This window comes from Mobula birostris, chromosome X (genome assembly GCF_030028105.1).
Source record: "Mobula birostris isolate sMobBir1 chromosome X, sMobBir1.hap1, whole genome shotgun sequence".
NCBI classification, from domain to species: Eukaryota; Metazoa; Chordata; class Chondrichthyes; order Myliobatiformes; family Myliobatidae; genus Mobula; species Mobula birostris.
The window spans coordinates 36,378,399-36,393,812 of NC_092402.1; the positions used below are offsets into that span (position 1 = coordinate 36,378,399).

Here is a 15,414-nt window from a genome sequence, read left to right on the forward strand (position 1 = left end):
GCCCCTACCACCACCCCAGGCAGGGCGTTCCACGCACCCACCTCTAACATCCCTCCTATACTTCGATCAATCACTTTCAAACTATGCCCCCTCGTATTAGCCATTTCTGCCTTGGGAAAAGGTCTCTGGCTATTCACTCGATCTATGTCTCTTATCATCTTGTACACGACTATCAAGTCACCTTTCATAAAGAAGTTAATGTGTTTCATTTTTTTTGCTAGCTGTTAAGGGTTGCTGTATGTCAAAGAATGCAGGAACATTTTAAACAGCTGAATGTTTGAAAAACTTAAGGGAATTTTGGGGTTGGTTCAATGTGTAGTTTAAAGCTTTGCCACCACTCATGCTTCACCGCTGGAGGTTGGGAAGGCACAGGCCAGCAGGTGAGTACCTCTACATTGTATCAGGTAATGTATGTTCGGGCACAAAGTGACTGCAGGTCAATTGTGGTCAGTAGGCTCACACCAGCATGTTTTGGCTCAATTAATGGTACATAAGAAATACTCCATCCAATGACTTCTTCAATGCACATCTAATTGAAGTTGTCTCACAGACAAGGAAGATGTAGTGGTCTTCTGTTCAACACATTGCTTCTAAATGTCGTAAAGACCACACAGTTCCAAGAATAGTAAATAGGGTCATTTTTATTGACATTGCAGCAAGCTTCAAAACAAGTACCCCTGATGGCTATCCTGAAAATGATTCCCCTTCCATTGGCCAAATTTCTTGTCAGAACTGGCATTATCCATTGGATCTCCACGATATTTAAGGCGGCAAGCACAAGTGTTACTCATGTTGTTAATGAGCTGACGGAAAACCCAGATCTAAGAGCCGTCTTTTGCTATATGTTCACGGGTAAGAGAATGATTCTATGTTCCACCACGCTCTTCGTGTTTGCTACAACTATAAGATCTCAGGTAGAATAATTTGTAAAGTTATCACATTTACCTCCTAATGCCTCTCCTGTGCAGATTCACTTGTCATCCTGTCTATCTTTACAATTCATTTTGTTTTTATTCATCAGCAGATTTAGGAGCATGGCAAAATGTTTTTTAAAAAATTTCTTTCATTGTACATACCTAATGCTCTGGATTAGCCCTGGAACTCTGTAGCTGGCAGGGCCAGTTATTGATGTCCCTCAATTATTTCCCTTGAATCAGAATTTGATTTATTATCACTGATGTACTGTATGTCGTGAAATTTGTTCTTTTGTGGCAGCAATCCAGAGCAACATGTAAAATATACTATAAGAGATATATGTGATCAATTTTAAAATGATAAAAAAAGAACTTTTGAATTGGCTTGCTTGACCATTTCACAGGGCAGTTAAAATCCAGCAATGTTGCTATTGATCTGAAGTCACATGTTAGCCTTGACAAGATTAGGCACTGATAAATGTTTCTTGTTTATTATTAACAATAACATTTAATTTAAAGTTCTAGATTTTAATCTCTTTATATATGTACTTAATTACTTTCCCACTTCTGTGGGATTTGAAGTCAACTGTTCAGGCTAATTAACTGCATATGCAATAATTTAACAGTAAGTTTGATTAAAAAAAAATAATTAATGCTTAGGATCTGTACTGTGCAATATTAGCAAATGAATGCTTGGATGTTTATATGTAAATATGCCTCCAAATAGTTAAAATGGTAGACAAAGTATCATTAAAACATGTTTTCTTTGATATTCATCCCTGGTCAAAAGTGAAAAATGTGCTGTAGAGTTGTAGCTGCATTTTGAAAGTTTGAATTGAATTCAATTCAATGAAATCAAATTTCAGAAACAGGCTAAAACATGTAGTAACTGCCAAATATCATGTTTGGTGATGCACATTAGGGGTGGATTTCTAGACAGTTAAGAGTTCATACTAATGTCATGCAGAGAAATTATATTATTATATTATATTTCTAAATATAATCATCTGAAGATGAGAAATCGATCAGCAAATCCTTTCTGTGGATGTAACCTAAAACTCCAGTCAATTTGCAATTCTGTTCTATCGTGGAGTTTAATATATGCTTGCAATGTTATGCTACTGGAGTAATGATTTCAGAAAGAACAAAATTATTGCATGAATGTGCAGGTTACTTACGGGAAAAATCACAGTCCCTTTGCCTCTCTAGTTGTTCCTCCCAAAGACACCAGCTTTGTAATGAATGCATTACTGGTACTCCACTATAAGCGTGGAGCATGGTATCCCAAAGGAGGGACCAGCCAGATTGCTTTTCATTGTATTCCAGTTATCCAGAGAGCAGGTGGAGCTGTTCTTGTGTGTGCTCGTGTGCAACAAATCTTAATTAGTGAAGATGGAAAAGCTTGTGGTGAGTTTAAAGCCAATCCTTTCTATTACCTCTTCTATGACCCTTCCTACACACACCGGAAGAACAATGTTGAAAGGTCTAGGTAGAGTGGACATAAGAGGATGTTTCCAACAGTGGAAAAGTCAAGGACCAGATGTCCCTTTAGAACAGAGATAAGGAAGAATTTATTGAACCAGTGAGTGGTGGATCTGTGGAATTCATTACCACAGATAGCTGTGGAGGCCAAGTCATTAGGTACATTTAAAGTGAAGGTTGATAGGTTCTTGATTAGTAAGTGTGTCAGATTTTAGATTATGAGAACACTCAGTCCTCACTTATTGTTATTTAGAAATGCATGCATTAAGAAATGATACAATGTTCCTCCGGAGTGATATCACAGAAAACGGGACAAACCAAAGACTAACACTGACAGAACCACATAATTATAACATATAGTTACAGCAGTGCAAAACAATACCATAATTTGATAAAGAACAGACCATGGGCACGGTAAAAAAAAGTCTCAAAGCCCCGAGTCGATCGACTCCCCCCGAGCCCCCAATAGCAGGCGGCAAAGGGAGAAACTCCCTGCCATAAACCTCCAGGAAGAAAGCAGGAGAATCAGGTTGAGAAGGAAGATAAATCAGTCATGATTGAGTGGCAGGGCAGACTCAATGGGCTGAATGGCCAAATTCTGTATGTATATCTTATGATCTATATCATATGGTCTTATGGTCTAATGTAGCCTTCATGAATCTATGTGTATTAAATGGCCTACTTACCTTTGGTCCTGTCAAATGGACAATTCCTTCTTCATCTCAGAAGTACTTGCATTTCATCTGGAGGCTATCCTGCTCAAATGGACAGCTTTTCACTCGCATGAGAAATTGAAACAAATACTAAGAATGCAACTCTGATTTTCACTTTGGAAGTCCAAAACCTAACCATTTTATCATTGGTATTTCTACTCCTTATCCTTGACTTTTATTTTAATATTGAGTAGACAGATTACCTGGATTCTCCTGGTACTTTGCTCAAAGGCTGACTTTTCAGCCTTAAATATAGCTGTCAGAGCAGAGAAACATATTCATGAGAGGGAATATTAGGAATAGTTAAATCTTTAAAATGATCATGTTAAAAGGAAAAATTTGAATGATATTGAGCAGTTTGGTAAAAGAGTGAAGTTACTCTATACCCTGTAAGTTTATAGTGTAAGAGACTTGAGCACTTGACATTGAGAAATTCCCCTTGATCAAATTGCTCTGTAGATTTATAGAGAGAACATCTGAGCAGTACTGAAAAAGACCGTCTTTTTTTCCAGTACTGATGAAGGGTTAACCGTTTATTCTTTTCCATAGATGCTGACTGGCCAGCTGAGCTCCTCCAGCATTTTGTGTGTGTGTTCCAGGCACTTATTTGGAAATGTTTTCCACAGACCATGTAAACATAAATGAAATAGAGGCATTCGTTGCATCAGATTTAATGGACATAATGGAAAGATTTTATTTCCTTAATCCATTTTTATTCTGTTAATGGCTTCCCATCTACACTGTTGGAAGGTCAGGTCTTCTGATTTCTCAGAAAATTCACATTCACACCAACAATCTCATATGCACTTAGAGTTTTCACCTACATGGCTAATATCGATCAAGAGTTTGAGCTACAGAAGACTGAAAGTTGCAGTTTTCATTATAGTTGATCTCTTCATCCTTGCAGAATTTAATTTTAAAGAAAATATTATCAACAGCTATAATATTTTTGTGAACTTGATTTACTATAACCTTAAATTCTTGTAGGTGTGGCCGTCAATAAAGGACAAGGGGAAATATGTATTTATGCACCTTCAGTGATCTCTGATGCTGGAATATACAACACCTATGAGCATCTTTTACCAAAAGAAATCCAAGCCAAACCTGGTAAGAGGATAAGCTACTTTATCACCTGTGGCAAGCACATCTTATTGTATCAGGAATTTTCCTCCCTTGGAATATCTATACTTATCATCCCTGCAGCACAGCCAACCTTTATAGCTTAATTATCATTTATAAGCAAACTTCTTAGCACTGGAAGGTCCAGACACTCTCCTGCATGTACTGTAGCTGTGTTCCACTGGACATTTCCTGACTGCGTCCTACCATTAGGATCTCTATAGGAGTCCAACAGTGGAACAGGAGCTTGCTGCCATTCCTCAGCACTAGGCAATCTACTGCCTCTTTCTACTCTGAAATAGCCCTGATCCAGCATCTGCAAATCTATGTATTTAAGTGGAAATTGCATAGCTGTGAAGAAGAGAGCTAAGAATGAAATAAGATAGATTATTAACTGTTTGTGTTTGCCTTTTTAAAAGAATTCAGAGTATTTTATTTAAGAGATTTTTTTTAAGATAGGATTTTTTAAATTTCCCGATTGCTTATGTTATTGTTAGTTGTCTTTAAATGTTGATCAATGTTAGGGACATTTAGAAACATTGAGAAGTCATGCACCCTTGACATCCAATAACGACTGTGATACAGTAAGACTTTGCTGAGTGTCACAGGTTTCTTGAGGAATTTTGTGGGCAGCAACACATACAAGATGCTAGAGTAATTCAGCCGGATCGAGAGGATCTATGGAGGGAAATGAACAGTTGACATTTTGGGCCCAGACCCTTCATCAGGACTGGAAAGGAAAAAGGCAGAGATGTCGACTGTTCATTGATGCTGTCCGACCTGCTGAGTTCCTCCATCATTTTGTGTGTGTTACTCGAGATTTCCAGCATCTGCAAAACTTCCTATGTCTCAGTTTTGTGGGCAGGGCTTGGTTTAATGGACTGAAGGAATTGGTCGCACCTGTTAAGGTCCTGCCAATGCTCAGTGCCTCACTTCAAGATGGTCTGTGCCAGCAAGATCCACCATACAGTCTTGGAGCAGGTAACCACAGGATACAGGAGTATGGGTGTCAGGCTTCACCCGTGAATGTTGATCAGTATTTTTTTTACCTCATGTAGCCATTCAGTCACAACTTGACATGGTGCAGCACAGCATGAGATCATTCCTTGTTTTCGTTGGTCTCAAAGGTACAGAAGAAGAGTTAGGATTGAAGGCAACCAGTTATTGGATTTATCAAAACAACAATGTGGATGAGCTGTAAGTCACTACAACATCCAGCTATGTCAGTCCCAATGGCAGTAAATGATTGAAGGAAAGTGATGGTAGGGGTTGTGCTGGGGAATGCAACATTATTTTGCAGAGTACACCTTCTTCAGCTGTCCATCGATTTTTGATGTTGATTGAGGCCTGGGCAAGGTTGTATACAAGACCAGCAGTTGCCCATGCTGCGAGTCTCCACGCCACTGATGTTGTCCAAGGGAAGGGCACTAGGACCCATACAGCTTGGCACCGGTGTCATCGCAGAGCAATGTGTGGTTAAGTGCCTTGCTCAACACGTTGCCTCAGCTGAGGCTCAAACTAGCGACCTTCAGATCACTAGATTGATGCCTTAACCACTTGGCCACGTGTCACAACAGAGTACACCAGTGTCGATTGCAAATACGCCCAATAAAACAGCACTTGTAAAGGCATTCCCACCCCAAAATTTCATGCAACACTCACCCATTTCAGTTCCTATACCTAGAATTTCTTTCCTAAAATGTATTGCATCTCTACCCCTTTCTTCCCCCTTTAAGCCTTCCTCCATCATCTCCAAAGGTCTGGATTTTCCTGAGAAATGCTAGCAGTTCCCCATGTAATTCCTGGAGGTTTGTGACTCCTATCTTAGCATGTGTGATTATAGAAGCCCCTAACTATCAGAGTTGGTCATTCTAATTTTACTCCAAACTTAATTAGCAACTGAGTGATGCCATCCTATAATTTCCCATAGCCCTGGTGGGGAATTCTTTGGACCAGCACATTATTTTGTGGGGAGGAAGGGTTGTGAGGGAAGGAGGTATATTAAGGGTAATTTATATTTTTTGCATTACCTTAAACGTAATTAATCATTTAAGTGTATTTTGTGTTTAAAGTTTCATTTTAAATCATAATATCATTTATTGGTGTGATTCAAACTCTTTGATAGTATCAACACAATGTTCACCTGAAAATTACATGGCACAATAGAGTGCCTAAACATTTCATGGATGGGTGACCCTGTGTCCCATGGTCCTCACCAACCAGGTCACAGACATCTTGCCTTGAAATTCCCTTCACATAAGTAGGAAGCTGGTGGGTGGGAACAACTGACATGGAGAGTTCACCATTTCCACTTGTTTCTTTTCTCTCTATCTTAACACCCTCATTCCTATATTAATTACATGATGCCATAAACAATTCTATTACATACACAACTCTGGAGTCCACCCGAACATAATATTCCCTTCATTGCCTCTACCTTCTCCCCCACACCCCCAACCCCGCATCACTTAAAATTCACTTGTTTTCTCCAATTTCTGGCTTTGATTAAAGGGCATTGACCTGAAACATTTCGTTATGCCCCTCTTCAAAGATGCTGCCTGGCCCATTGAACGTTTATGACATTCGCTGTTTTTGTTTCAGATTTCCAGCATACTCCTTTCTGTTTCAGAGAAGGTATAACTAGATGTCAGACCTCTAACTTTTCTCATTGAAAATAAGTGGAACCACTTTACCTGAAATCACAAACATTTCCAAAGCTGTTCTGAAAATGATTAAATGTATTGGGCAAAGGGCTCGACAGGGCACCATCGTAGCATAGTGGCTAGTGCGATGCTATTACAGCTCAGGGCAGTCTGGAGTTCAATTCCAGTGCCACTCTGTGGGGAGTCTCTGTACATCCTCCTCGTAGAATGAGTGGGTTTCCCCCCAGTGCTCTGGTTTCTTCTCACAGTCCAAAGTCGGACTGGGTAGGCCATTGTAAATTGTCCCGTGATTAGGTCAGGGTTAATCAGGTTTGTGGGATTACTCAGACAGCGTGGCTCAAAGGGTCTGAAGGACCTACTCCACGCTGTATCACTAAGTAAAATATTGTTTCTATTCCTGAGTTGTATGTTTCAAGATGAGCCACACCATTTCAGCAAGCAAGGAGGAATTTATCAAATCTATTCCGATGTTATTCATTACCTTTCCATCCGCCAAGGATTTCACCTGGAAGGAACGACATCCAGGTAATTATCAGCAATGTGTGCTGAGGAAGTTATGCGGACAAACAGAGCATGAGACCCATTAAATAATCATTAAGTATTTGAAGGATACATGGATAGGCATGGATATGTACACACTGTGGCCATTTTATTACGTGCACCTGTACACCTGCTCGTTAATGCAAGTATCTAATCAGCCAATCATGTGGCAGCAACTCAATGCACAAAAGCATGCAGACATGGTCAAGAGGTTCAGTTGTTGCTCAGACTGAACATCAGAATGGGGAAAAAGTATGATCTAAGTGACTTTGACCATGGAATGATTGACTGAGTGGTTTGGGTATCTCAGAAACTGCCAACCTCCTGCGATTTTCGTGCACAACAGTCTCTAAAGTTTACAGAGAATGGTGAGAAAAACAAAAAAAAAAAAATCTAGTGAGTAGGCGAAAATACCTTGTTAATGAGAGAGGTCAGAGAAGAAAGGCCATACTGATTCAAGCTGATAGGATGGTGACAGTAACTCAAATAACCACATGTTATCCAGTAACTGTGGTGTGCGGAAGAGCATCTCCAAATGCACAACACATTGAACCTTGAAGTGGATGAGCTATGACAACAGAAAACCATAAACTTGCACTCAGCGGCAACTTTACTGGGTACAGGAGATCCCTCATAAAGTGGCCACTGAGTGTGGATTGAACAAACCTTCCCTGTGCATAGTAGAGAGACATCTACTCTCCCAAAATGTGAGGCTCGCTTTATGTGGTTTGTAAAATTCTTACTGGCTACATTTAGGCTGCTGTATTCTTTTCAAGGCTCGCTTAAGGAAGCTTTTATACAATCATCAAGTTTTATGTTGATTTTAAACTAGTTTTTCCTTTCTCCCTATTGCATGCCCTCCTGTTGAGGAAAGGTTACACTGACCCTGCAGTGCTATCTTTAAGCATACAATGTCTTCATTTTACCATGCCAAGCTTCAGGGAAAAGGTCACTCTGAACTTCGATCTGCAGCAATAAATGGCATCCAATTGGTATGCCATGCTTTGCACGGCTTTTGTTTACTGATCTCCAGTGGTTTTTTGGGCCATTCTGCAGAGAAACTTGCAAATTTGTAAGTCCAAGACCGAAAGAAGCTACAGAAGATCGTGAACACGGCGCAGCACATCACACAAACCAATCTTCCGTCCTTGGACTCACTTTACACTGCATGCTGTTGGAGCAGTGTTTCCAGGATAATCAAGGACACAACCCACCCAGCCAACATACTTTTTGTCCCTCTTCCCTCCGGGAGAAGGCTCAGGAGCTTGAAGACTCATACGGCCAGATTTGGGAACAGCTTCTTTCCAACTGTGGTAAGACTGCTGAACTGATCCTGACCCGGATCAGAGCCGTACCCTCCAAATATCCGGACCTGCCTCTCGGTTTTTGTTGTACTACCTTACTCTCAATTTTTCTATTTTGTATTTATGATTTATAATTTAAATTTTTAATATTTACTATGGATTTGTAATCCAGGGAGCGGGAAGTGCAGAATCAAATATCGCTATGATGATTGTACGTTCTAGTATCAATTGTTTTACGACAATAAAGTAAAGTAAAATTGAGAGTCAACATTTTTGATATGGAGGGCTTCACAGATGAGCTCAATCTTCACAGCAGATACAGCAAAACTGAAGGCCTTCCTACATCTTTCAGGGCAAAAAAAAAGCCAATCAGTTGGTGGGAGCAGTGTGGAAGAGCCATGTGCATAAGCACCAACTAGTAGCTGCTGAACCACTCCCCAGAAAGAGATTGAAATTCCATCTGTGACCGCCGTCTGGGCTGTCTGGTGAGTTTCCATAACGATAGGCTTTTCCCCGGTCTGGGGCAATCGGTTCTACATACTGAGCAACATGAGCAGAGTTCTTCTAGTTATCTGTTACTCTGAATTTCCACCTTATTATTCACTGTATTAGAACGTTGGTTCATTTCCATGCCACAGGCAGCTGGGTGTAGAGCATGGTCTTTGTCCTTCTACCACATTAAACATAAATATCAACATATAACACTATCCTTTTTTTGTATGGATGTTGTGCATGTAGAATCTCTCTCTTCATGTGTCTTGCACGTTACACGCTTGGGCGATCATAGCTTTCCACATCGAATGATCCCACGCAGCGTCAATGATATCTCACACACTTAGATCTGTTAGTTCTTTCACAGTGCCCATACATTTTCTTCTTTGCCTTCCTCTTCCGCGTTTCCCAGGCATACAGCCTTGTAATGTTAAGCATTCCCTTTCTGATGACATGGCCCAGGAATTTAAGCTTCTCTTATTTAATGTTCTCATTAATGATCTTTTTGTATGGGCACATTGGAGTACTGTCTCATTAGTTACCCTATCTCACAAGACAAGACAAGATCACAAGACAAAGGAGCAGAAGTAGGCCATTCGGCCCATCGAGTCTGCTCCGCAGCTCCCCCATGAGCTAAACTATTCACCCATCTAGTTACAATTTCTGGCTTTTTCCCCATATCCTTTGATACCCTGACTAATTAGATACCTGTCAATCTCCTCCTGAAACACCCTCAATGATCGGGCCTCCACAGCTGTATGTGGCAACAAATTCCACAAATCCACAACTCTCTGGCTAAAAAAATTTCTCCTCATCTCTGTTTTAACTGGGTACCCTCTAATTCTAAGACTATGGCCTCTTGTCCTAGACTCACCCACCAAGGGAAACAACCTTTCCACATCTACTCTGTCCAACCCTTTCAACATTCGAAATGTTTCTATGAGATCCCCTCTCATTCTTCTATACTCTAATGAATACAATCCAAGAGCCAACAAACGCTCCTCATACGATAGCCCCTGCATTCCAGGAATCATCCTCGTAAATCTTCTCTGAACTCTCTCCAACATCAGTACATCCTTTCTAAGATAGGGGGCCCAAAACTGCACACAGTATTCCAAATGAGGTCTCACTAATGCCCCATAGAGCCTTATCAACACCTCCTTACCCTTATACACTATTCCTCTTGAAATGAATGCCAACATAGCATTCGCTTTCCTTACCGCCGATCTAATTTGGTGGTTAACCTTTAGGATATCCTGCACGAGGACCCCCAAGTCCCTTTGCACTTCTGATTTTTGAATTTTCTCCCCATCTAAATAATAATCTGCCTGATTATTTCTTCTTCCGAAATGTACAACCGTACATTTGTCAACGTTGTATCTCATCTGCCATTTCTTTGCCCACTCTCCTAAACTGACTAAGTCTCTCTGCAACCTTTCCGTTTCTTCAACATTTCCTGCTCTTCCACCTATCTTGGTGTCATCCGCAAACTTAGCCACAAAACCATTTAATCCATAATCCAAATCATCGATATACATCGTAAAAAGAAGCGGCCCCAACACCGACCCCTGCGGAACACCACTAGTAACCGGCAACCAATCAGAATAGGATCCCTTTATTCCCACCCTTTGCTTTCTGCCTATCAGCCAATGCTCCATCCATTTCAATATCTTTCCTATAATTCCATGGGCTCTCATCTTATTAAGCAGCCTCATATGCGACACCTTATCGAAGGCCTTTTGAAAATCCAAATACACAACATCCACAGCCTCTCCCTTGTCAATTTTATTCGAGATTACCTCAAAAAATTCCAATAGGTTGGTGAGGAAGGATCTTCCCTTCATAAAACCATGCTGGCTTCGGCCTATCTTGTCATGCACCTCGAGGTATTTCATAACCTCGTCCTTGAGGATTGACTCCAATATCTTTCCAACTACCGATGTCAGACTAATAGGTCTGTAATTTTCTTTTTGCTGCCTCCTTCCTTTCTTAAATAGCGGAACTACATTTGTGACCTTCCAGTCCTCCGGAACCATGCTAGAGTCTATTGATTCCTGGAAGATCATTTCCAATGCTCCCACAATCTTCAAAGCCACCTCCTTCAGACCCCTTGGGTGCACCTCATCCGGACCAGGAGACTTATCTATTCTTAGTCCACTTAGCTTCCCAGGCACTTTCTCTCTAGTAATCTTGACTGTACCTAATTCTATTCCCTGATACCTCTGGCTATCAGGTATATTGCTCATGTCTTCCACTGTGAAGACTGATGCAAAATACTCATTCAGTTCCTCCACCATCTCTTTGTTATCCATTATAATTTCTCCAGCATCATTTTCAATCAGTCCCGTATCTACCCTTGTCACTCTTTTACTCTTCATATATTTAAAAAAACTCTTAGTATCCTTTTTTATGTTAATCGCCAACTTCCTTTCATAATTCATCTTTTCTTTCCTAATGACTTTCTTAGCTACCTTCCGTAAGTTTTTAAAAGTCTTCCAGTCCTCATTTTTTCCCACTAATTTTTGCTTCCTTGTACGCCGTTTCTTTTGCTTTTATTTTTGCCTTAACCTCTCTTGTTAGCCACATTTGTGCCATTTTTCCATTCATGATTTTCTTTTTTCTTGGAATATATTTTTCCTGCATTTTCCTTACTTCTTGTAGGAATTTCATCCAATTCTGCTCTGCTGTCCCTCCATTTAGCTTACTTTTCCAATCGACTTGGGCCAGTTCCTCTCTCATACCACTGTAATTTCTCCTGTTCTACTGAAATATCGATACACCTGATACCAGCTTCTCCTTTTCAAATTTGGAACTGAACTCAAATATATTATGATCGCTACTTCCAAGAGGTTCCTTTACCCCTAGCTCTCTAATCGCCTCAGGTTCGTTACACAGCACCCAATCCAAAACAGCCGGTCCCCTGGTGGGCTTCTGAACAAGCTGCTCCAAAAAGCCATTCTGTAGGCATTCTACAAACTCCCTCTCCTGAAATCCATTACCTTTCCAACTTTCCCAATCCACTTTCATATTAAAATCCCCCATAATTATCTTGACATTGTCCTTCTGACATGCTTTTTCTATTTCCAGCTGCAACTTGTAGTCCACATCCCGACTGCTGTTTGGAGGCCTGTATATAACTACTATTAGTGTCTTTTTACCCTTGCCATTTCTTAATTCTACCCATAAGGATTCTACCTCTTCTGATCCTATGTCCCTTCTTTCTATTGATTTGATATCGTTACTTACCATCAGGGCCACACCACCCCCTTTACCTACCTTCCTATCTTTCCTGTACACTGTGTATCCTTGGATATTCAGCTCCCAGTCACATCCATCATTTAGCCATGACTCGGTGATGGCCGCAATGTCATATCTTTTAACCTGCAGCTGTGCAGCAAGGTCATCCACTTTATTTCTAATGCTGCGTGCATTTAAGTACAGTACATTTAGATCAGTATCTGTTGCCGATTTTGCTATATTTCCATTTTGCAGCAAATTATCCTGTATATTCACTGGCCTGTCCTTCTTGCCATCTTTGCTGCACAGTATTTTTGACTTATTTCTATTTTCCTCTTCTTCGACCCTAACACCTTGGTTTCCTTCCCCTTGCCAACTTAGTTTAAACCCTCTCTAACAGCTATATTAAACAATCCCGCCAGGATATTAGTACCTTTTGAGTTCAGGTGTAATCCATCTTTTTTGTATAAGTCATACCTCCCCCAAAATAGATCCCAATGATCCAAGAATTTGAAGTCCTGCCCCCTGCACCAGTTACTTAGCCACACATTCATCTGCTTAATTCTGCTATTCTTACCATCATTAGCGCGCAGCTCAGGCAGCAATCCTGATATTATTACTCTGGAGGTCCGGCTTTTCAATTTTCTTCCTAGCTCCCAGTAATCTTTCTTCAGGACCTCCTCTCTTTTTCTGTCTATGTCATTGGCACCAACATGTACCAAGACTTCCGGCTGCTCGCCCTCTCTCCTCAGAATACTCTGGACTCGATCTGAGACATCCCGTACCTTGGCACCAGGGAGGCAACACACCATCCAGGTATCCTTGTCCGGCTTGCAGAATCTCTTGTCCGTCCCCCTTACGATGGAATCCCCTATAACTACCGCATTTCTTCTTGCTCTCTTGATTTCGGCACTGGGCAGAATGCCAGACTCTCGTTCACTGTGGTCCTCCTCTGTCAGGTCTACCTCTTCAACAGTATCCAAAATGAATTATCGACTTCTGAGGGGGACTGTCACAGGGGTGCTATCCACTACCTCTCTATAGGTAGTATCTATCACCTCCTCACTTTCCCTAATTAGCCGAAGGTCATCAATTTCCATCTCCAGCTCCTTAACACGGTCCTTCAGGAGCCTCATCTCAGTGCACCTGGTGCAGATGTAATCCTTGGGGAGGCCGGGAGTCTCCCAGGGTCCCCACATCTGGCACTCCAAGCACAACACTAATCCTAGATGCATACCTCTAATGCTACTGTTTGTACTAAATACCAAAAAACTGTAACTTACTCCGTTACTATGAGACTCAACGGTTGCAGGAAGCCTCTTCCCGTCTCCGCCGAAGCCTGTTGAGCCAAAGCCCTTTCACTCTGCACTCTCTCACTCCGCAGCCCGCTCCGATGCTGCCCACTGGGTATGGCGGTTTTCTTTTTAAACTGTTCGTGCTCAGCTGGCTGACGTCACGCGCCTGCGCAGTCTGGCCTCTCTCCTACTCTGAGAAATAAAATGTCTATATGATATTTTCAGCATTCTTCTAAGAAACCACAGTTCTGTTGCTTCTAGGTTTCTTTGGAGTTCTGGTGTTATAGTCCATATTTTGGAAGCATACAGCAAGATTGACCAGATGTAACATTTTAGTAGCCTAAGCCTTGTTGTCATAGAAATGTGTCTGTTGGTAAAAATGGGTTTCATTTTTTGGAAGTTGGTTTTGGCAATGGCAATTCTTCTCTTTATTTCTACTTTACTTTTCTAGCATCTTGTGATATAAAGCTACCAAGGTAATTAAAGCTGGTCTTTTGTTCAATCTCTTGGTTACCGATGTACAACTGGCAGTTGGGAGTATCCTGCTGTTTTGATATTACCATACATTTGTTTTTTTACAGTTGATGGTTAGACCAGAATCTGCACTTGTTTGTACTACTTTATCTAGGAGGATTTGTAGGTCTTCTGCAGCACTTGCTACTAGGGTGGTATTGTCTGCATATCTTATATTGTTGATGTTAACAACAATTTTTGTTGTTAACATCAACAACATATTGCTGTGATGATTGTATGTCCAATTTTTATCCCATCTAGGTCTTCTATTTCTCTGAGAATCATTTCACTATAGATATTAAACAATTCTGGTGAGGCAATGCATCCCTGTCTAACTCCTCTTTGAACTTTAGTCCAACTGCTTATATTATCATCAATTTTTACCACCGCCGTTTGGTTCCAATATAAATTTTGAAGCAGTTGTTGGTCTTTTCTGTCAATGTTTAGCTTAACGAGAATTTGAAATAATTTTTCATGTTGCACTTTGTCGAATGCTTTGGTGAAATTAATAAAATATAAAAGGAAATCATTTTGATATTCAATTGCCCTTTCTGAAAGCATTCGTAGTATGAAAATTGTGTTCCTAGTTCCTCTATCCTCAATAAACCCATATTGCAGTTTAGAAATTTCTGGTCTTAACTTGTTTTTAATTCGACTCAGAACAATTTTCAACAAAATCTTTATTATGTGACTCATAAGACTGTTCTATAATTTTTGCAGTCAATAGTTCCAGGAATTTTTGGCAGAATTATAAATACTGATTTCAGTAGATCACCAGATTCATATATGCCATTAAACAGTTCAAAAAGAATATCTATGCCCAGATCTCCTAGGGCTTGTATCATTTCCACTGAAATTTCATCAGGTCCAGTGGCTTTACCATGTTTCATGCTTTTCATTGCTTTAGTTATTTCTTCTTTGGTAAAAGGTGGGCCAGAATTAGGGTGTTTAATAGCTGGGGGTTCCCCTCTATTATCTTCAAAAAGCTGCTCTATATACTGAATCCACCTCTCACATACTTTATCTGGATCTGTTAGTATGGATCCGTCTGCTGATCTTATGTATCCTGTAAAGGAGATTTTCTTAATTTCCAGTAATTTCCTTAATTTTCCTGTGCATTTCTTTGCTGTTGTTAATATGGC

At 40.5% G+C, this 15,414-nt stretch overlaps 1 protein-coding gene across 1 annotated transcript in view; it reads left to right on the forward strand.

The window, feature by feature from the left end:
* The window catches only part of LOC140191425 (all-trans-retinol 13,14-reductase), a 46,966-nt gene that overhangs the window by 17,167 nt on the left and 14,385 nt on the right, over positions 1-15,414 (forward strand). The window contains 5 exon segments of the mRNA XM_072248839.1: positions 657-852; positions 2,124-2,321; positions 4,097-4,216; positions 5,287-5,429; positions 7,308-7,416. Of these exon segments, the coding sequence (XP_072104940.1) occupies positions 657-852; positions 2,124-2,321; positions 4,097-4,216; positions 5,287-5,429; positions 7,308-7,416 (766 nt within the window).